The sequence below is a fragment of the Perognathus longimembris genome, chromosome 3, assembly GCF_023159225.1.
Source record: "Perognathus longimembris pacificus isolate PPM17 chromosome 3, ASM2315922v1, whole genome shotgun sequence".
In the NCBI taxonomy this organism is placed as follows: Eukaryota; Metazoa; Chordata; class Mammalia; order Rodentia; family Heteromyidae; genus Perognathus; species Perognathus longimembris.
Window position 1 is genome coordinate 95711994 of NC_063163.1, and position 21455 is coordinate 95733448.

At 48.2% G+C, this 21455-nt stretch overlaps 2 protein-coding genes across 5 annotated transcripts in view; both read right to left on the minus strand.

Moving 5' to 3' along the window:
• The window catches only part of Gnb1l (G protein subunit beta 1 like), a 57109-nt gene extending 36632 nt beyond the window's left edge, over positions 1-20477 (minus strand). Inside the window, exon 1 of one of the 2 annotated variants that reach the window (XM_048343473.1) lies at positions 20380-20477. The gene's annotated coding sequence lies outside the window, so the exon portion shown is untranslated. Of the gene's footprint in view, positions 1-11045; positions 11403-20379 lie in introns of those variants that run through there. The other variant, XM_048343475.1, reaches the window with a different exon arrangement.
• Positions 4231-20477, minus strand: Rtl10 (retrotransposon Gag like 10). 3 transcript variants are annotated; one of them, XR_007210506.1, is made up of 3 exons: positions 20380-20467; positions 16499-18307; positions 4231-4241 (listed from the first exon to the last, which is right to left on the minus strand). XR_007210506.1 is itself a non-coding variant. In XM_048343472.1 (2 exons), exon 2 carries the CDS (start codon positions 18091-18093, stop codon positions 16894-16896), a length of 1200 nt encoding a protein of 399 aa, XP_048199429.1. In that variant the 5' UTR covers position 18094; positions 20380-20477; the 3' UTR covers positions 16092-16893. The 3 variants fall into 3 exon arrangements, 2 of the variants coding, with proteins under 2 accessions (XP_048199429.1, XP_048199428.1); XM_048343472.1 differs by lacking the exon at positions 4231-4241 and having other exon boundaries at positions 16092-18094; positions 20380-20477; XM_048343471.1 differs by lacking the exon at positions 4231-4241 and having other exon boundaries at positions 16092-18307.
• Positions 20478-21455: the final 978 nt, after the last annotated feature.

Genomic DNA, 21455 nt, shown 5'->3' on the forward strand with positions numbered 1-21455 from the left:
CTTTATGCATCCTGAAAGCCTGCAGGCCGTAGGCTCTGCCCACATATGGACAATAACATCCCCCTGGGGCTAATCACAGCAGCAGTGGCCCAAGTGCCCCACAGAATTGTCCTCATGGAAAGGGGTCTCAAGCTTTCTGGGGTGTCCTGGAGCCATGCTTTACACCTTGGGTAGTCCATAGGAGCTGCCTCAGCTCAGACGTAACCCATATGTCATTCAAGTCAAGATGACGCAGGACTGGGGTTTGCATGGTAGTAGCTGATGCCAAAAGATCTGATACTCTAGGGCTGCTAGGGATTGCATCCATCTGTATCCTACAGCCTGCCTCACAGAGAGACTGAAGGTCAGATCTATACACCTGCCCTGTCCTTTCCTCCAATCTTCTCATCTTACTATAGTCTGATCACTAGTCTCTGGGAAATTCTAAAAATCAGGAAAGAGCCCTAGGAAGAAGCAAAAGCGTGGAGCTGTTAGGGAGACTCCCTAACACTGCCTTGTCCGACCTAGTCCACTGGGCCTGCCCACCTGTGTGTAACACCACCACACAGCTTGCACAGGCTGTTGGGAGAGCCTCTCAGGGCACCTTACAGCTCCTTGCTTACACAAGATTAGCCCTTAGGGGACCCCACAAACTGGGCAGGTGTCACTTTCCAGTAAGGTGTATATTTTGATGGAATCTCCCAGAAAACAAATAACGATGTTGAGAAGATAGAAAAGAAATAGCTGGGTACCAGTGGCTCATGCCTTTAATCCTAGCTACTCAGGAGACTGAGATCTGAGTATGAGGCTGAGTATGAAGGTAGGAAAGTCTGTGAGACTTTTTTTTTTTTAATTAACTATCAGAAAACTGGAAGTGGAGCTGTGGCTCAAAGTGGTAGAGTACCAGCCTTGAGCAGAAAAGCTCAGAGACAACACCCAGGCCCTGAGTTCAAGCCCTATGACCAGAAAAAAAAAAAAGTCAGGTGTAATAGTACCCAGCTGTTATCTCAGCCTCCAGGAATCTGAGGCAGGAAGATCAGCCTGATCTGTATAAGGAGTCCCTGTCTAAAACAAGTAATAATAATAAACATCAGACAATTTGTTGTAAACTTGGGAGGGAGGAGAGATTGGGGGTAGGGAAGTTGGGAGAAAAATGTAGGAGGAGGTAACAAGTTTGACAAACAATGTACTCACTACTCTATGTATGTAACTGTAACCCCTTTGTACTCCACCTTAACAATAAAATAAAAATCACCAAAACCAGGGAACATGACACTGAGTGAGGGCCACCAGGAAGAATAGGAGGCAGAACTAGACCCACAGAACAAAGCATTCAAGGCACTGAACATGAGGATGTTTCACTTTTATTTATTTATTTATTTTTACCAGTCCTGGGGCTTGGACTCAGGGCCTGAGCACTGTCCCTGGCTTCTTTTTGCTCAAGGCTAGCACTCTACCACTTGAGCCACAGCACCACTTCTGGCTTTTTCTATATATGTGGTGCTGAGGAATCGAACCCAGGGCTTCATGTATGTGAGGCAAGTACTCTACCGCTAGGCCATATTCCCAGCTCCGATGTTTCACGTTTTGAAGGAAATAAAAATGAACTAAAGCCACAAATAGAGTGTCATGGATGTAAAAATCACTATATATCTTAAAAGGATCTAATTTGGTGACTGGTGGCTGGGAGTCAGTTTTCTGTTATGTCAAGTATCACTCTCCAGATAATTTACTAATCATGTGCACCAACTAAGCCTTTACAATGGAGACATGTGGCAACAGCTGGCACCACCAACGGTAAACATAATGCCAGGGCATCGTCCTTGTGTGGCCATGCCAACAATGTTCAACTCCAACCTGGCCAAGAAGCCATCAGTTACATCTAGACATGGGACACAGGGTGCTGGACCAAGCCTATGCTCACAAAAATGGCAAGATCCAGAGAAACAGCCTACACAAAAGCAAGAGAACCTTCTATCTTGAAATAGACTTCAGAGGTATCACAGGCAAACGCAGCATGGAATCTGAGATCTTGAATATTTATTATTAATATTAAATTAATAAAATTAATATTAAATTTCATCCTAGATGAAAAATAAGGCTGCCAAGAATAGTTTGGAAATATCTGAATATGAACTATAGATCACAGGGCATTAATTTTCTTTGGAAATATGTCTTTATTTCTAGAAGGCAAATGCCAAATGACTTAGGGGCAAAATGTCAACCTGTCCACACTCTATTTTCAGAATGTTTCAGAAAAAATTATTGTCTCTCTTAATCTCTCTATACATATTACTACAATCAACCCTTAGTTTCCACAGGGGTCAGCTCTAGGGGTAATCTTGTCCCACAGGTACAAAAATCCAAGAATGCCTGAGACCCTTATATTAAATAGCGTGGTATTTGCTTTAAATCTATGCATATCCTCCAATATGCTTTAAGTTATTTCTATGCACTATATAATACCTAGTACCAGATAAATGACACCTAAATGCTGTTATGTGGTATTGCTTAGAGAATGATGACAAGAACAATATCTATACATAGTGGAAGCACTGAAGTAAAGCAACATGCTAATCATTAATGAAAGCAGGTGAAGGGTATATAGGCATTTATGACACTCATTTTCAACTTTTATGTAAGTTTAAAAATATAACAAGAGGGCTGGGAATGCAGCTTAGTGGTAGAGTGCTTGCCTAGCATGCATGAACCCCTGGGTTCAATTCCTCAGTACCACATTAATAGAAAAATCTGGAAGTAGTTCTGTGGCTCAAGTGGTAGAGTGCTAGCCTTGAGCAAAAGAAGCTCAGAGACAGTGCTCAGGCCCTGAGCTCAAGCCCCAGGACTGGCAAACAAACAAAATCAGGAACAAATGTAGTCATGGTAATCAGTAATACAGGATATGGAAAATGAACTGTGCAACTTGTGGGACAGGAGGAGAAAACTGGGAGAAAGAAAAAGAAGGGGTGACATCATCCAAAAAGAGAAATGTACTCTTATGAAATGGTAACTATTCTGTATAACACCTTAATAATAACAATAAAATTATATTTAAAAATTATAACAGACTGGGAGAGAGTGAGGAAAATGAGGATATTTTCCAAAAAGAAATCTACTCATCTAACTTGTATAACTGTAACCCCTCTGTACATCACCTTTATAATACCAATAAAAGAAAAAATTCATATAACAGAATGCTAGAGGATGAAGGAGGTAGATAAGTTCACACTAGACTTCTAATGCAATTTTTTAAAGCAAACATGTTACCACACATCTATAATCCCAGCACTCAGGAAGCTGATGCCAGAGGTTCATGAATTTGAGGCCAGCTTGAGCTACAGAGTGAAACCTTGTCTCAAAAAGTAAACACTAAGCTGGTGGCTTGTGCCTGTAATCCTAGCTACTCAAGAGGCTGAGATCTGAGATAGAGGTTTGATGCCAGCCTGGACAGGAAAGTCTATGAGACTCTTATCTTCAATTAACCAGCAATAAGCTGGAAGTGGAGGTGTGGACCAAGTGATAAAGTACCAGCCTTGAGCAAAAAAAGCTCAGGGACAGAGCCGAGGCCCTGAATTCAAGCCCTAGGATTGGTACCCCACTGAAGAGTAAACATAAAAATGAAAAATGAGCAAAAGGCTTGAGCAGATATTTCACAAGCAATATAAATGTCCAATAAATATATGAAAGGATGTTTAACCTCATTAATAATCTTGGTAATGCCCATCAAAAACACAATGTGATATAATTACCCTCCTGGTTGACTAGCAAGATCCTAAGTCCTGCCAAATGTTGAGAAAGATGTGGAGGTAACCGGAACCCCTCTCCCATGCTAGAAAGAGGCTAAATTGAAACAACCATTTTACAAGCAATCTGGCACCTCATGACTCAGCAAGCCTAATATAAACACCCGAATTCTCAGAAGTGCACAGAGAATTTTGTATAGAATGTTCTCAGCAGAATTGTGAATAGGAACAAAAACTAGTAACTATCAGCTGCAGAACGGGATATGTTTGGTAAATCCATCCACAGAACTGAAAATGAACAAGCGCTAGTCTTACAAGGGCAAAGCTTAAAATCTGAATCCCTTCAAGAAAAAGACATTAAGTAAACCAGTAAGCCAGTGCTTTAATCACACCTTTAATCCTGAGACCTGAAGATCTCGGTTTGAAGCCAGGCAAGCAGGAAAGTCCACGAGACTCTTATCTCTAAGCGACCACCAAAAAGCCAGAGTAGAACTGTGGCTCAAATGGCAGAGCATTAGCCTTAAGCACAAAAGCTCAGGGATTAGTGCCCAGGTCTTGAGTTCAAGCCCCAGGACTGACATCCCCCACCCTGCAAAAAAAAGGGGGGGGGGGCGTTAAGTAAGTAAAAAAGGAAACTCCAGACAGGGAGAAAATATTTATGATACACATATCTGTTAAAGGACTCATATTCGGATAATACCCACTACCTCAGAATATGTCAATAAGAAAAATGCAAAACAGTGATTTAAAAAGGGCAAATGGGCAAAGGTATACAAATGTACACAGAAACAATGCAAAAATGAAGGCTGAAATGTTAAAACTACACCAAGTTGAATTATGGCCCCAAAGCACTAGACTTGACAAAGCCAGACAATGCTGAAAGCACTTCATTGTACTCCACAATAAAGATATAACAGCTCCAAATGCTAATGCACTAAATAACAGAGATATCACTCTTATAAAGCAGAAGCTACAGAAAATGCAAGCTGTCGCAGAAAGGACTATCCTAAGACTGAAGATTTTACCAAGTTGAATCAGATGAAAAGATAAAGCCAGGAGTCTGGTGGCTCACGCCTGTAATGGTAGCTACTCAGGAGGCAGAGATCCAGAGAACTGAGGTTTAAGCCAGCAGGCAAAAAGTTCATTCTAGCTATGCAGAAAGGAGGACTTTGGTGCAAGGTTGCCCAGGAACAAATGTGTGAGAACGAGAACCTTCTTTAAAAAAAAACCTAAAGAAGAGGTTAGGGATTTAGTTCCATGAAAGAGTACTTGCCTGGCAAGTGCAAGGCCCTGAATTTGGTCCTCAGCTATAGGGGGGAAAAAAAAACCTGAAAGCAAAAAGGGGTGGGGACATGGCTTAAGTGGTAAAGTATCTGCTTGGTGAATGTGAGGTCCTAGTTTCAAAACCCATTTCATCAAAAAAAAAAGTTTTTCCTTTTTAAAAATAAGGAGATGAAGGGGCTGGGGATATGGCCTAGTGGCAAGAGTGCTTGCCTCGTATACATGAGGCCCTGGGTTCGATTCCCCAGCACCACATATATAGAAAATGGCCAGAAGTGGCGCTGTGGCTCAAGTGGCAGAGTGCTAGCCTTGAGCAAGAAGAAGCCAGGGACAGTGCTCAGGCCCTGAGTCCAAGCCCAGGACTGGCAAAAAAAAAAAAAAATAAAATAAATAAGGAGATGACCAGTAGCTGGTGAGGTGCCACATATCCTGTAGAGACTGAGAAGATCATGGTTTGAGGCCAACCCAGGCAAAATGTAGTGAGACCCAATCTCAATCAAGAAGCCAGATATGGTGGTGCATGCCTGTGATCCCAGCTATGTGGGAAACCTTAAGTAGGAGGACCACTGTCTGAGCCAGAAACAGGAGACCTTATCTGAAAAATAATGAAAGCAAAACAGGTCTAGGGATGGCTCAAGTGGTAGAATGCATGCCTAGCCAGGGTGAGGCCAGGTTCAACACCACCTCCCTCCCCAGTACCACCAGAGAGAGAGAGACAGACAGAGAGACAGAGACAGAGAGAGAAAGAGAGAATTACCAAACAACACAACAGAGTAGATATTGTGATTTACCCAGACCTACAGCACATAGAACATGTGCAAACGCTGGTTATGTATTGGTCACAGATATCTTTTTATGAAGAAGATTCCAGCTGGGTGCTGGTGGTTCATGTCTATAATCCTGGCTACTCAGGAGGCTGAGATCTGAAGATTATGATATGAAGCCAGTTCAGAGGCAGACAAATCCGAGACACTGTTATCTTCAATTAACCATCAAAAAGAAGTGGAGATGATGTGGCTCAAGTGGTAGAGCACTAGACTTGAGTGAAAAAGCTAAGCAAGAACATGAGACACTGAGTTCAAGCCCTACTACCAACATACACACACACACACACACACACACACACACACACACACACGAAGATTCCATGATGATAGTGCAATGACCATGGTGGCTTAACCTATAATCAAAACTACTTAGTCCAGGCACTGGGAAGACTCAGATACAGGCCAGTAGGAACTGAACCAAGGCCACAAGGCCAGCGTAGACATAAAGTAGGATGCAGGTGGAATGTGCATAGAATGGGCTTCTAGCCAGGTGCCAATGGTTCATAGCTGTAATCCTAGTGACTCAGGAGGCTAAGATGTAAGGATCGTGGTTCAAAGCTACCCAGGGCAGGAAAGTCTATGAGACACTTATCTCCACTAAACTACAAAAAATAAAATAAAAATCCAGAAGTGGAGCTATGGCTCAAGCGGTAGAGTGCTAGCCTTGAGCACAAAAGCTCAGGGACAATGCCCAGACCCAGAGTTGAAGCCCAAGGGCTGGGAAAGAAAGAAAGGAAGAAAATAATGGGCTTCCTCCCAGTTCCTGCTCTTCCAGCACCTTTTAAGCTAAACCTAAAACCAGAGGGACTGCTCCACAGACATGTATATTTTTTTTAATGCATATTCATTCACTTTTTCTTTTTTAAAAATTTTATTGTCAAGGTGATGTACAGAGGGCTTACAATTACATAATAAGGTAGTGAGTACATTTCTTGTTATATTTGTTATACCCTCCCTCATTTTTCTTTCCCTTTCCTAGCTCAGATATACAATATCCAGTGTACCAAAATCATATACAGTGACCACAGGAGGTATACCATAGGAAATTCACCTAGTACATTAAACATAATGACAACAATAAAACCCTCCTGTTTCCATCTCTTGGAGTTCATTTTGTTTAGCCTCATCTTATATAATCATATGTACATAGCTGTTGAGTTCTTGTGATCCTCTGATAGGTCTATCCTAGACATTTTTATGTTTATTTAGTAATTGTTTGGTTTCAGAGACATGATGTAAAGTCGCTGACCAAAACACAGACATGTGCATTCTGAGAAGAGTGTTTTCAGCAGCAACTGACCCTAATATACTGAGGCCGCAGCAGTATCCATGCTTTCCCAGAGAGCCCTGCACTCTATTCTATGGAGCCAGGTCATAGTAGGATCCTTGAGCTGTCCAGGCCAGCCCACTAACACTGCCCAGTGCTGTTGCCTTGAGACAGGAAGTCTGGGTCATGAGCACAGCCCTCTCCTTCCCTGAAATGCAGAGAGATCCGGGCAAGTCAGTGGGCTCACACAGAGTGCCTTAGAAACCGGCCTCCAGCACCTTTCTCGGCATCATCTCCCTCTCAGCCATGCTGTCTGCCTGCCAAGGCCCGAGGGTCAGTATTGCTTCCATAGCTTTGGCTCTGGGCCCAAGATGGAGGTGGAGAGATGCCAAGGCCCCCAAGGGAGGAGATCCTGCCATAAATAATGCAAGGACACAGCCCCCTCCCAGGGAGGCAGGACCTGCTTGTGGGCTGCAGAAAAGCTGTGCTCCAGATGAAAACAGCGAAGCCTGCTGGGATAGCAAGCTCCCTATCCCGTTACCTGCCACTCGCAGCCACAAGGACCTGAACAAGTTCCTGGGCCAAGGAAAACATATGGTCCTCCCTGCCTGGGCCCATGTGCTGTCAGAGCCAGTCATGAAGGGCACCAGGTCTTTGCTAGCATCATCTGGTACAGGTCTAGCCTAGAAGGACCTGAGGAGGCCGGCCCTGCCACCACATCAGCCACAGCCTGGCCAGGCCCACATAGCCCCCTCCCCAGCCCTGAGCACGGGAAGCAAGTCTGGCTGCGGTAACTCAGATGCACAAAGAATCCATTTCTACAGCAGGGCTCCGCTTGGCGATTGGAAGTCAAAGGCGCACTTCATAGCTGCTTTCCAAATCCCATGCATTGTAAGGGCCCTTTCCCCTTTGAAGCCTCGTTGAGTGATTGAAGCATCTACTTTCTGAGGGGCAGATAGCACCGGGCCAGTAATCTGACTCTAAGCCACAGGATAAAGGTAGTTTGTTTCCTCTCAGCCCGTCTGTCAACACCTCCTCAGTAATTAGCCCTAATTATTACAAAGGGCCAGCCTCCCATTCGGTTATTAAATCAGAAATAGTATCATGGCTGGGCATCTGTCAACGCCCTGACTGGCGACCTTCGATTCATTGAATCCTCTGTCAGTATCCGCCTTGGGAAGCGCCCAGGCGGGCAGGGAGGCGATGGCTTCAAAGATGCAGTTCCTGAGGAGAAATTCCAGGGAGGCATGGAGGGTGGGTGCTGTACAGTTGGTGGAATAGTAGGGTATGCAGTAAGGGCACCCTTCTCTCCCTGCCTGCCAGGGCTGGTCCTACTCTATACCCTGGGCACCCTCAGGTGAAGCATCTCCTGGGATCTGGTGTGCCCAATACAAAAAGATTTTCATGCTGAGCCAACAGCAAGCATAAGCCTGGACCTGAGCCTCTGCTTCCATCGAAGAGACATGGCTCTGTGTTCCACCAGAGAGGCCTGCTGTTCTTGTAGGGTGCTGCTCTGGCTCATCTCACCTCCCTGGAGACAGCATCATACCTCAGTCGCTGGGGTTCCAGGCTTGCAGAAAGCCCAGCAGTGACGGAACACTCACTGCCACCATGTTTGCAAATACAGCCCACTGCTTTAGGGGAGGAGGCCAAAGCAAACAAATTATAGTCCCATCTTCCCAACAGGTCTCCCTGTGGTCATTTTTGTTTAAGCAGAGGGGATCACAACCCTCTTGCCAGCCCAGCAAACCCCTGCTCTTCTCTCTCTCTTTTTTTTTGCCAGTCCTGGTGCTTGGACTCAGGGCTTAAGCACTGTCCCTGGCTTCTTTTTGCTCAAGCTTAGCACTCTGCCACTTGAGCCACAGCGCCACTTCTGGCCATTTTTTATATATGTGGTGCTGGGGTATCGAAACCAGGGCTTCATGTATATAAGGCAAGCACCCCTGCCACTAGGCCATATTCCCAGCCCACCCCTGCTCTTCTCAGCAGTGCCATCTCCAAGACCCCACGAGATGCACTGAGTTCTAGTCATTAATTGTGATGCCGACAGAACCAAGCTGGGTGTGGTCTCATGAAGACCAAGGTGAGAGCTGATCTTCTTCCTGGGTTGGACACCTCTGGGGCACATCAGGCACTGAGGGGACATCAACACTACAAGTCACAGACTGAGGGCTCAAAGCAAGTGCCACAGTGGCGTCAGTTGGGCCATGGTTCTATGAATAGGCATCTCCAGGACTCAGCCAAGGATATTCATCACCCCAGGTGCAGGTCAGAGAGCCTGTAAGATGTCAGGAAGGAAGCCTGACCAAGGGACATTTTTAGCCAGCCTGTTCCCAAGCACTTACGGGCAGAGGTGGGAACCTAGCCAGCAACGGGCGGGCCACTGGCCTTTTCTGTGTTTGGTGAACACAGAAAAACTCACTTAGGAAGCGTGACCACTCTGAATGCTACAGCCAGCTCTAGTGCTGCCCTGCCTTCTGGAAGGCTGGGTCTGCTGCCCACCTCTCTGGGGAGAATAAACACCCAAGGAAGATGTGGGATGGTGTCTGGGAGAGGGGATGTGCCCAGACACATCTGGGAGCCCAGTTCAACCTGGAAGTGTCCTCAACCACAACAATGGAGAATTACTCAAAGGGACTTGTGGTTCTCCCTGTAGCAAGAGCCAGCTCAGGTGGAAGTCCCTCTCACACCCACAGAAGGCAGTGTGGCCAGGTGTGTGTGTGTGTGTGTGTGTGTGTGTGTGTGTGTGTGTGTCCCCTCTAGATGCCTGTGTACCCATACTCACGTGCGCTGTTGGCTGTGTACAGCACACATGCACTAGCAAAGTCTACCACACCCATGTCTACAGATGGGCAGATGAAGGTGAGGGCCAGCCTCCTGCTGGCTCCAGACCCCAAGGCACTGAGGGCCCCCATGTGTACAGCCCTGACAATGGGGCTGATCTCCACGCTTCCCACAGGCTCTATCTTCCCAGAATGCATGATGCCTCTGCTGGGTCCCCAAGATGTGATGGGATCCTGAGCACCACACTTCCACTGGGCTCCAAAGGCCCAGCCCCCTGTACAGTGTAGTCAAAGACACCCGGGTCAGAAGTCAGGCACCCCTCTCCACCTTCCAGATAGACCCACCAATGGGAGGACAGAAGAATCTGGCAAATTTCAGATCACCCATCGTCCACAGGCCCCAGAGGAGGAAGGGGCTGTGGAAGGTTCCCTGCAGGCCAGGCTGTTTTCCCTGCAGGCCATGCCCTATCCATGTCCCACACCTGTAACATGTATCTATGATCCCTCTAAGGAGGACATTGTGGCTCAAAGGGAAACTAAGGGAGCTTAGGGCTCCCACTGTTCTGAAGAGCAAGTGCACTGAACCAGGCTGCCCACACATGACTAGAATGAAGTGGGCAATGGGGGAGCTGGGGAGGGGATATGCCGGGGCTACTCGGACCAAATGCACTTTAAAACTGAGGAAGAGCCAGGCAACAGTGGCTCACGCCTGTAATCCTAGCTACTCAGGTAGCTGAGATCTAAGGATCATCTCCAATTAACCACCAGAAAACCTGAAGTGGCACTGTTGTTCAAAGTAGTAGAGCTCCAGCCTTGAGCAAAAGAGCTCAGAAACAGCACCCAGACCCTGAATTCACACAACCCAATAACACAATTTAAAAAATAGGTAAACAAGCAAAACCTAAAAAGAGGGTCTGGGAATATGGCCTAGTGGCAAGAGTGCTTGCCTCATATACATGAAGCCCTGGGTTCGATTCCTCAGCACCACATATATAGAAAATGGCCAGAAGTGGTGCTGTGGCTCAAGTGGTAGAGTGCTATCCTTGAGCAAAAAGAAGCCAGGGACAGTGCTCAGGCCCCAAGCTCAAGGCCCAGGACTGGGGAAAAAAAAACACCTAAAAAGACAACCAGAGAACAAGGGTGGGGGGTGGCGAGTTTCCTCTACCAGGAAATCAAGACTACTCAAAAAGTCAGAATAACTAACATGCGATATCCAGACCAGGCAGCTCTGCAGATGGGTATGGCCAAGATGGCACCAAGCTGCTAAGGCCAAGGTAAAAAGGAGAAACAGGATCCCCTACAGTCAGGATGGAACTGGTTATGCTCTGGAACACATAAGCCCCCAACTCAGCAGACCTACACATGAAAAATTTATTTCTTGCTCATATTACACATCCATGGTGGTTGGCAGACATGCTCTGCCCATCCCAGGCCCTGACGACAGGTCCTCTGTTACCCCACTGTTACACTGACAGGTGGACTCCAGGTTGCATGCATAGGTAACACATTAGACCCTGGCAAAACAGGACAGGGAAAGATTTGTTTTTTCCTGCCAGTCTTGGGCTTGAACTCAGGGCTTGGGCACTGTCCCTGAACCTCCTTATTGCTCAAGGCTAGCACTCTACCCCTTGAGCCACAGTGCCACTTCCAGCCTTTTCTGCTTATGAGGAATCAAACCCAGGGCTTCATAAATGCTAGGCAAGCACTCTACCACTAAGCCACATTCCCAGCCCCAAGGAGAGATTTCTTAGACAATAACTAAAACAGGCCCCCGCAGCCGAGCACTGCCTACTCAAGAGCAGAAGTCAGGCAATGCCACACCCACACTGAGATCCAGAATCCCTGTGCATAGCAGAGGAACACTTACAATAGCACTATCCAAAACTGCCACCAAAAATATCCAAAACAAAATGAGAGACACCCATCTTAGCTAGTGTTGAATTGTATTCCCTTCGATTCCTATGCTGAAGTTTTATCTCCTTGTATGTTTATTTGAAGCTGTTTGGTTTTTTTTAATTACTTTTTATGCTGAAGGCTAACACTCTACCATTTGAGCCACAGCACTACTTCTGCCTTTTTCTAAGTAGTTTATTGGAGATAAGTCTCATGGACTTTCCTGCCTGGACTGGCTTTGAACCATGATTCTCAGATCTCAGCCTCCTGAGGAGCTAGGATTATAAACGTGAACCACTGGGGCCCAGCTGGAGGTAAATTCTTTAAATAAGATAATTTAGGTAAAATAGTATCATTAGTATGGGCCTGGAATCAACATGATTGGTGTAATAGGAAGGGGAGAATTGGTGTGTGATTCACACCTTTAATCCTAGGTGCTCAGGTGGGAAGATCAGGAGGATTTCAATTCAAGGGCCATCTAAGTTCATAAGACCCCTTCACAACTAGTCATGGGGCGTACATCTGTCATCCCAGCTATGGGAAACCTAAAATCAGGCTGTGGTCCAGGCCTGTATCCAGGCAAAAGGTGAGATGCTATTTCAAAATAGCCAGTAAAAAATAGGGGTAGAGGGCATAGTTTAATGGTTAATAGTACCTGTCGAGCAAGCACTGAGGCCCCAGGAGGGGGAGACAGAGAGAGGGAGGGAGGGAGGGAGGAAGGGAGGGAGGGAGGGAGGGAGGGAGGGAGGGAGGGAGGGGGAGAGAGAGAGAGCTCGAGGGAGGGAGGGAGGGAGAGAGAGAGAGAATATTATGGGGAACAGATAGTCATCTACAAGCAAGCAGAGAGAGACCTCAGGAAAACCAAGGCTGCCTACAATTTGATGTTAAACTTCTAAGTTTCAGATTGTGATGGAAACACACCTGCTGTTTTGGACATCAGCATGCTACTTTTCCCCATGGCCTCCTGAAGCCCCAGCAAACAAACATTACCATCTTTAGTCCACCCCTCCTTCTCTCCTGTCCATGGCAGCACTGCTCAACAATGCAAATGTCTGTTTACATGTAACTACTCCATCTGCAAAGTTCCCCGTACAGTTCCGTGGCTTCCTCTGGCCAGTGTGTAAGTGGGGTGTCTTACTGTGGTCCTCTCATCTCCCTTGTTATAGAGAAGTCTGTCCTGATGGAGCACCTGTTAGTCACTTGTTCCCAAGTGATTAGAGAGCAGAGTGCACCTCATTGGTGATACACACTGGTTGCTGATTCATTAGTTTATGCTGATAGACATTAGGAGAATCAGCTTTATTTGCTAGATGTGTGGGCTGCTTGTTTTGTTGTTCATAAAAGAGTGATGCCCAAGAGGCCATGATGAGGGCTCAGGCCTTGAGCAAGGCACTGCGTGGACCTCCTCCTCACTCCCTTTCCTTCTGACTATCCAAGGAGAATAAATTATTTATTCGGTCAGAGATTGGGCAAGAAGGCTAGGTATGACCAAGCTGAAGTCTACACAGAATCCAGACCATGAAAGCATCATGACTCCCCAAAGCCTGAGTCTTCACACACAAAGCCCACAGTGAGCATGAATGCCTACCACAACGTGGTTCATCTACAGCAGTTTACATGCCCACCATTTACCCTACCTTTGGCCAGTCTGTTTGTAAACCCCTGGAATCACAAGTAAACACAATTCACCCACGGAGTATTGCTGTGGTTTGGTCTCACATCTTAGTTTAGTCCTCATCCAGGAGATGGTGCGACCTTAACAGGTGGGACCTAGTGGAGGTTTTAGGTCACAATTGTGTCTTTCCTCTCTTTTTCTCGTCCCAGATGTGAGGTGGATCGTGGGGCCAGGTGCTGCCCTTGATGGATGGGCTGCTGCTCCACAGGCCCAGAAGTAACAGCCAATCAACTGGGGGGGTGGGGAGGGGACTTTCCTCTTCATTAGCTGGATATCTGTTGTTTCTTATGGTATCAAAGTGAATGAAAGTACTTGTGTGACTTTTTTTACATGTTGACATCTTTAATCCATCTGGAAGGGGCCGTAGGAAAAGCTCAAGAAGGGACCCAGTTCTACACATTTCCCAGATGGGCAACCAGCTGGCCCAACTGTTTGTACTTAAATCTTTTATCCCATTTATTTGAAATAACACCTCTGGCACACACTACATCTCCCTCTTACCTGACTCTAGAATGGCTTGTATTCACTACTCTGTTTATCTTTACACACCAATATGCAAGGACTTGAAATACTGTAGCTTTATAAAAATCCCAGTGTCTCATAGGAACTTTATCCTCAGTACTTTGTGGCTTAAGGTGTTCCTTGGAGATAGGTTCTTTAAAAACCCTTGGCTAGCGCCTATGTCCTATTTTCAGGAAACAAAAATGTCTGGATATTTTCAAAGGAAGGGAGGGAGGCACACTAATCTGCAAGGTAGATCCTCCATCCTGACCAGCCCAAGCATGTCCTGCAAACTCTGCCAGGCTCTCGGCTTTGGCACCTTATCCCAGCTGCCTGCCCTACATGCAGACGCCGGCAGGACAAATGACCCAAGCTCCCTCTTACAGGCCGCACACCATACAGGCCACCTTCTCAAAAGAACAGAAAAGAATCAGAGCCATTGCCTGTGCCTAAAGCCATTTTGCAATGGTCTGGGTGGCTACAGTCTCTTCCTCCTGTATCTCCTGCATAGGCAACCTGGTGAGACTCAATCACAATGAATACCACCTAGACTCTCTCAAGGGAGTCCCCCAGCCTGCCTAAACACAGAAGCCACCCAGATGGCCCTGAGGCACAGTGGATCATACCTCAAGTCTCTAGATGTCTGGGCTGGACAGAGGACAGAAGGGAAGAAGCAATCTCAAGCTGAAAGGATTCACTGCATGTCCACCCGACACCCTAGGAATCCCACGTCTGAACTGAGGCCACCCTCAGTTTCCTGATAATAGCTTCCCAGCTATTGCATACACAGGTGCCTATGCTTTGAAATAATTCACAAAAACAAATAAAACCAGACTCAGAGCCTTTTAAAATAATTATGCCACCAAATAACACAATCCCAACCATTTCTCTTTTCCTATTAAAAAAAAAAGTCTCTTACCTGGTATTTTCTTAACACTTTTCCCTAAACTGGTTGTCTTTGCAATGCATGGTTTTTTTTTTCTTCCAACTTGCCAGAATGGAGTCTGCTTTTGTTGTTGTTACAATTTAAAAACGGCAAAGGAGACTGATATTCTAGTGTATGGCCCCCTAAGCAGACACTCACTGCAGTGCACAGCTGTAGTCCCCACCCTTAAGTAAACTTGGCTGGAGGGAGCTTCCCCACTCAGCTCTCATTAAAATCCTTGCTAGTACAAAACTGGTCTTTCTTCATTCCAGCCTCTGGCCTGGGGCCTTGAAGCTCCAATCTGCAGTCTCACTTCCCCTACAGCTCCCAGCAGCCAGTTCTCAAGAGTACCACCAGCAGCAGAGCCTCCATCCCAATCCCATCAGCTCCAACTCCTTCCACCTTAACCCCACATGGCGTCCATCGGGAGTCACAATTGACACAAACCCGGGGTTCTGACAATGGGTACTGAGCTCCCACCCCCAAAGGACTCTTGCTTTGTCAGCAACCACCACACACTCTGCAGTTGATCCAATGCACGTTTAATGAGCACCAATTGCATGCCAGGGACACAAAGCTAAGACAGAGGCTTGGCCTCAAGGTTCATGGTCTTCCAGAAGGTACAAGCTATTGACATCATTGGAGTTTTAAGTGCTAAATGGATTGCCGGAGTGAACAGGGGAAGGCAGGCCCAGGACAGGAAGGGGGTAGGCAGCACCACAACTTAAGGCATGAAGATATAATGAGAATGTTACAAGACAGAAGATGCCTGAAGTTGAGCCTGATGAGGGGCTTGGATTCCACCTTTTCTGTATCTCCAGGCCTTTTGGCCATCAGGGCAGCTGGTAAGCCCACAGGATAGCAGAGTTCTCAACCAAGAAGCCACCCTACTCACTCAATACAGAAGTGGCTGCTTCTGTGCTGCTGGCAAGAAATGCAACTGACCAATGTGTCCAGTGATGAATGCGTGGTTAGCAAAAACACAGTACATACATGCAATGGAGTATTATTCAGCCATAAAACCTGAAATATAAGGAGCTGGGAATATGATCTAGTGGTAGAGTGCTTGCCTCATGTACAGGACTGGCAAAAAATAAAAAATATTGAAACATAGGACTGGGAATGTGCGGTAGAGTGCTTGCTTAATATGCATGAAGCCCTGGATTCGATTCCTCAGCACCACATAAACAGAAAAAGCTGGAAGTAGCACTGTGGCTCAAGTGGTAGAGTGCCAGACTCGAGCAACAAGAAGCCAGGGACAGTGTTCAGGCCCTGAGTTCAAGCCTCAAGATGGGTGAGAAAGGGACAACATACAGGTAACAGATAACCAATTAGAATAAATTCTAGTGTGCTACAACAGTAGGGCGATTATAGTTTATAATAATGTATTATAAAAAAGAATTAAAAGGAGTTCAAGCATTCTAAGGATAAAGTGATAGAGATGGAAATGCCAGCCATCCTCATCTGTTCATTATGCATTGTATATGTATTATCAAATTATCATTGCATCCCATAATTATGAAAATTTAAAAATGATATAAAAAGCCAGCCCAGGCAGGAAAGTCCATGAGATTCATCTCCAATTAATCACACAAAAAGCCACAAGTGGTAATGTGGCACCAACCTTGAATAAAAAGGTGAGGGACGGAGCCCAAGCTGAGTTTGGGCCCCAAGACTGGCAAAAAAAAGATATAAAAAGCAAACAGCATGCTTCTTCCTGGCACAGGAAGGATGCTGAGTGGAAAAGAAAAACAAGTACCCTACAAGGACTAGGTCCTGACTAATACTGATCAGTGTTGAGAAACACTAAGGAAAGTGTTCTACATAGGCAACAAGTGACAGATTACGATAGGGCTGACCTGCAAAATTATTCTGTGGGGACAGGTGCAGTGAAATGGCACTCCTAGGTGAATGGTGACACAGCTGGAACCCAGCACAACTGGAGTATGAGGACACAGACAGGAAGGGCTGCAGAACAAATGCACCTCCTCACACAGGTAGGGGATCTCTTGGATTCATCTAGGGGTACCACTCTGTCCCACAGAGCCTTGGGGCTGTCCTGTTACACGTCACTTCATCCCAAGGGGCACTGTTGCACCTGCCTGGATCATGTTCAGGATCCAAGAATTCAGGATGTGCAACAGGTGGCTCTTTCGGGCTCTCTGGCACATCTGCCATCCCCTGTGAGGTATCCAGAGACATTCTCTCCTCTCCCTTTGTCTCAGAAATCTCCGCCTCTGCTTTCTGGAGTCCTGAATCCCCTGGGTAAGCTAGGTCTAGCTTCTGGATAGGAGATTTGGCCAATTCTGAAGGTTTAGAGACATATTTGGGGGCCGCCTCCTCTGACTGGGAGGCAGCTGGGTCCACAGAATCAGAATCAGGGCCACATACAGAACTGGCCTGAGTAGAGGGGTCTTGGGGCACAGGGGCATTCTCTTTGGGGAGCTGCTGCTCAAGCTGAGCACTCCCAGATGTAGAGTTAGGCCTGGACTGAGAGGGTACAGCTGAAGCAGCTGGGGCTGGCCTGGGGGAAGTGCCCATATTGAGTGCCAGGGTCTCTGAGAACCGAGCCAAGTACTGCCTCACCAGAGGTAGCTGCGGGGCCACTGGTGGCTGGCTGGACGCTGTGGGCAGAGGGCAGGGGACTGCAGCATGGTACTCAGCAAAATTGACTGGGTCTTGAATAACCTCCTCAAGATCCTGGCAGAAGAACTCATAATTGTCAGGCAGTGGCAGGTCCCCATTCAGGTAGGGGGCTGCCCAGGCCCGGGCTCGACCAGTCAAGCGTCCAAGGATCTCACAGACACGACTAAGGTGGTCCTGGTAGTGCTCAAAGCGGAAGGACATGTAATCACCCAACTGAGCCAAAAAGCGATCCAGCAGCCATGGAGAGCCATCAAATGTGCCTGGGTCTGAGCCAGGCACCCAATGGAAGTCCATCCTGAGAGGCCATGGGCCAGGCATGCGTCCAGCCAGTGGGCCCTTTTCCGTGGGTTTACCACCTGCAGAAGCACTAGCTGTGTTGTTCTGCTCCATGGTTATGCGCACGCACACAGGATCCCCACAGCAGGGCCGCTCAATCCAGGGGTCCACAAGAGGGGTGTACTCCACCCCAGGAGAGGCCTGGTCCATCTGCTGCCAAGGGTGTGCATTGGCGTAATTGGCGGCCGCCCGGATGGGATTGCGAGGGCCCTGCCGAGGGCGCCTGCCACGAGGCATGCTAAAGGAAGGGAGAAGGAAGAGCAGGCACAAGGGGTGGTGTGGACAGAGGGGGCACACACAACACAACAGGACAAGGATCGGCTGGATAAGGTGTGGCAGACCCAGTGGTTCCAGGCAAGTGCTCAGGACCAGGGGAGCTGACAGCTGTGGCCTCAGAAGAGCTGAGAAGCACCGAGGGAAATGTCAGACGCAGGCCATCATCCAAGGCAATCTGTCCAAAAACAAAGTGGGGAAGAGCAGGAACCAGGCCCAACCATCACCATCAGGATTCACAGGAGATGGTAGCACGCAGGTAAATTCCTGGTACCCAATTAAAGAGCTCCAAATTTAAAAGGGCCCAGGGAACTGGCCTGGGAGGTCTGAAAAGCAGACAAATGCTGCCTGTGACTTTCAAGGCAAAGATGTTATCAACAGATGCTGTCAATCCCAGGAGAAGAAAAGAGGACAGATCAGAGCTTCCAGGGAATTTCAGGACAATGATAACAGCAGCACCATTCCTGCAAAACCAACCAGTCCAAACATCTCATACATGAGGTTGGTATTACTGTGTGTATGTGTACATGGTACTGGGGCCTGAACTCAAAGCTTTGTGCTTGCAAGGCTAGTGATTTACCACTTGAGACATGCCTCCAACTCTGCTTTTTGCATGGAGATGGAGTCTAGTATACTCTTCTGTCTGGGCTGACCTCAAACTGCAATCCTCCAGATCTCAGCCTCCTGAATAGCTAGAAGTATAGGTGTGAGCTACTGACACTCAGCCACGAAGTTGGTACTATTGTCACCAAGGCAGAGTGATGAGGTCATGTCTGCATTCACAAACCAACTACTAAGTGTCAAGAGGCAGCAAACCTAGCTTAGGAAATGAAAGGCTTAATCACAAACTCCCCTTCACAATCAGCTGTATAGACTCCTATGCTCCCCACTGTAAACCACACATACCCAGAGTATGTCAAAAGATTCTTATACATCCCGGTATTAGGCACACCTGATAAGCAGGGCACCTGGATGTTATCAGCTCTTTCCCCTGCTCTGTCCCATGCTTTCTAGAGTTTGCTCTGCAGGCACTAGCGCCCCCTCTCTGAAAACAACTCTCTACATTCCCCATCCCAGTCAAGTCTAGCACCTTAATCCCCAAACATAGACATCCTATCATCCTACTTGCTATGTCCATTCCTGCCACCCTAGTCACCTGTTTCCCGAGTCTGGAGAGTCCAATGGAATGTTTATGATCTCTTCCAGGCCTGGGAAGCCTGGGTCTGGGGCTTTCACATCCAGCTTCAACATTCCCCAGCCTCTTAAGAGAAAGGCCCTGCTCATGATCTACACAAGCTTTGTGCTTCACCTTGTACTCACAGCTCACTTCTCCACTGGCTCACACCTACCTAGGAGTGCCATGGCCTGAACAACACCTTCACATCTGGCTTTCTGTGTTTACCACCACCAAAGACCTCCAAGTGGCTTGCAACACTCAAAGCTGCCAGGGCTACCAGCACCTTGTTTCTACCACTCAACCATTCTGGAACATTTCCCTTTCTGTCTAAACAGTCACTGAGCCTGGCTTCCCCATCCCACTACAATAAAGAATACATTAGGACTGCACGATGTGGATGGAGTCCATTCATGAAGCCAACTCTGATCCCTCACTGAATTCGTATTTAAAAAGAAAAAAGGCAGTACCTTCAATTCAGGTCCACCAAAGCCAGGCATTAGGCTGCCTACTTTCCAGTGTGTCACCCAGATCACTGTCCTTCCTCTCTTCTTCCTAGTCTTCACCTCCCAACCCCACTAGGAACCTTGATGTCACCCTGTCCATCCACCTGCACACATGTGCTGCAGCCTCGAGGAGAAAGTCTCCTGCACCCGCAAGCCAGTCATGCTTTGGCTGGAAACCTTCATGCCTACAACCCTGGGCCCTAATCTTAACATTTTGAGAACCTGGGCCAGCCCAGGCCTCCCTCGCCTACCGGCCTTTTGGTTTCTCTTGCTTCTCTCCCCATTCTGCCTGGGCTCTGGGAAACTCGATCCTTTTGATCCTTCTCCCGGAAAGCACAGTGCTCTGCTCAGCGCTGGATCCGTGGCGCTCGTTTTTGCCTCCGAAAGCCAAAGGCAGTGCCCGTGGAAGGCTGGAGCGTTCACTGCTCCGAGGAGCCCCAGGAGGAGAACCGCCCAAAGTTTCATGAAAGTTCGGGCAGGCGAATGCACCGCCCGCCCGCCCCCCAGCAGCCGCCATGCAGGAAATAGGCGCTCGCAAGTCCCCAGGCTTCAGAAGGCCCACCTACCTACCTGAGCAGACTCAAGGCGCCCGCCAACAGCACCCGGGGGCCGCAGCTCGAGACGAGCCAAACCAGCTTTCCTCAGAGACCACGAGTCCAAGATTCACCTAGAAAATGGAGAACGAAATGGACTGAGCGAGACCAATTGTGAAGCGGGTGCGAGGTCCCCAGACGGCTGCAACAGCTCCCCCGCCTCTAGGCAAACCTCAACCCCCGGCACAGACAGCTGAGGCCGCCGCTCGGAACACCCCTGTGCGGGCGAGGAGGAGGCAACAGATGGAAGGGCGCAGCGCGGAGCCAAGGCACGCTGGGTTCCCGCTCCACTGACCCTTCTGCCGGAGTCCGCGACGCACGCTCGCAACAGAAAGGGTGCCTAAGATGCTACAGCTTCGCGCGGCCACGCCCCCAGCGTGCGCGTGCCCGCCCGCCTACGTCCCCGCGCAGGCTGGCGACACACCCTACGCAACCCGAACAGCTGGACCGCGTGCGCGCGCGTTGGCACCCGCGCCTGCGCAATACTCTGTGAGTCGACTATCGCGCAAGCGCTCTCGGTCTTGCCAGCGCGGCAGCGCGGCGCGGGGGGCGATGGGAGTAAGCGCTCTGTTCCACGCAGTGCCGAGTGCCACGAGAGCAGGGGTGGGGGACGTGTGCGCAGCCGCGCGACGTTCGGGCGGGAGCCGCCCACTGGTGTAATTCCACCCCAACCAGCGCTGTCTGCTGCAGCCAAAGCGGCAATCCTGTCCTGGAGTCTGCTGGACATCAGAAGGGCTGCTGGAGGGCTAGGATAAAGCAGAAGGAGCCGAGGGCACCAGAGGGTGTTTGGGCACAGAGGAATTGCTGGGCCTATTGGCCCACACAATGCCCAGGATCAGAAGTTAGTTAGGCTTGGGTCTTCATAACCCTTTCAAGCAAAGTGCAAGGAAGTCGAAAGCACCCTCCATTTGCAGGCCTTGGGGCTGTCTAGGCAGAGCCCGTACGTTTCCGCGTGGATTTGTAGGTGCTGGACTCAGAAAAGACAAAGAAGGCAGGTTACCAAGGCTTTCCATAGGGCCATGCCCAAACACACCCTGAGGAGAGGGGAGATTG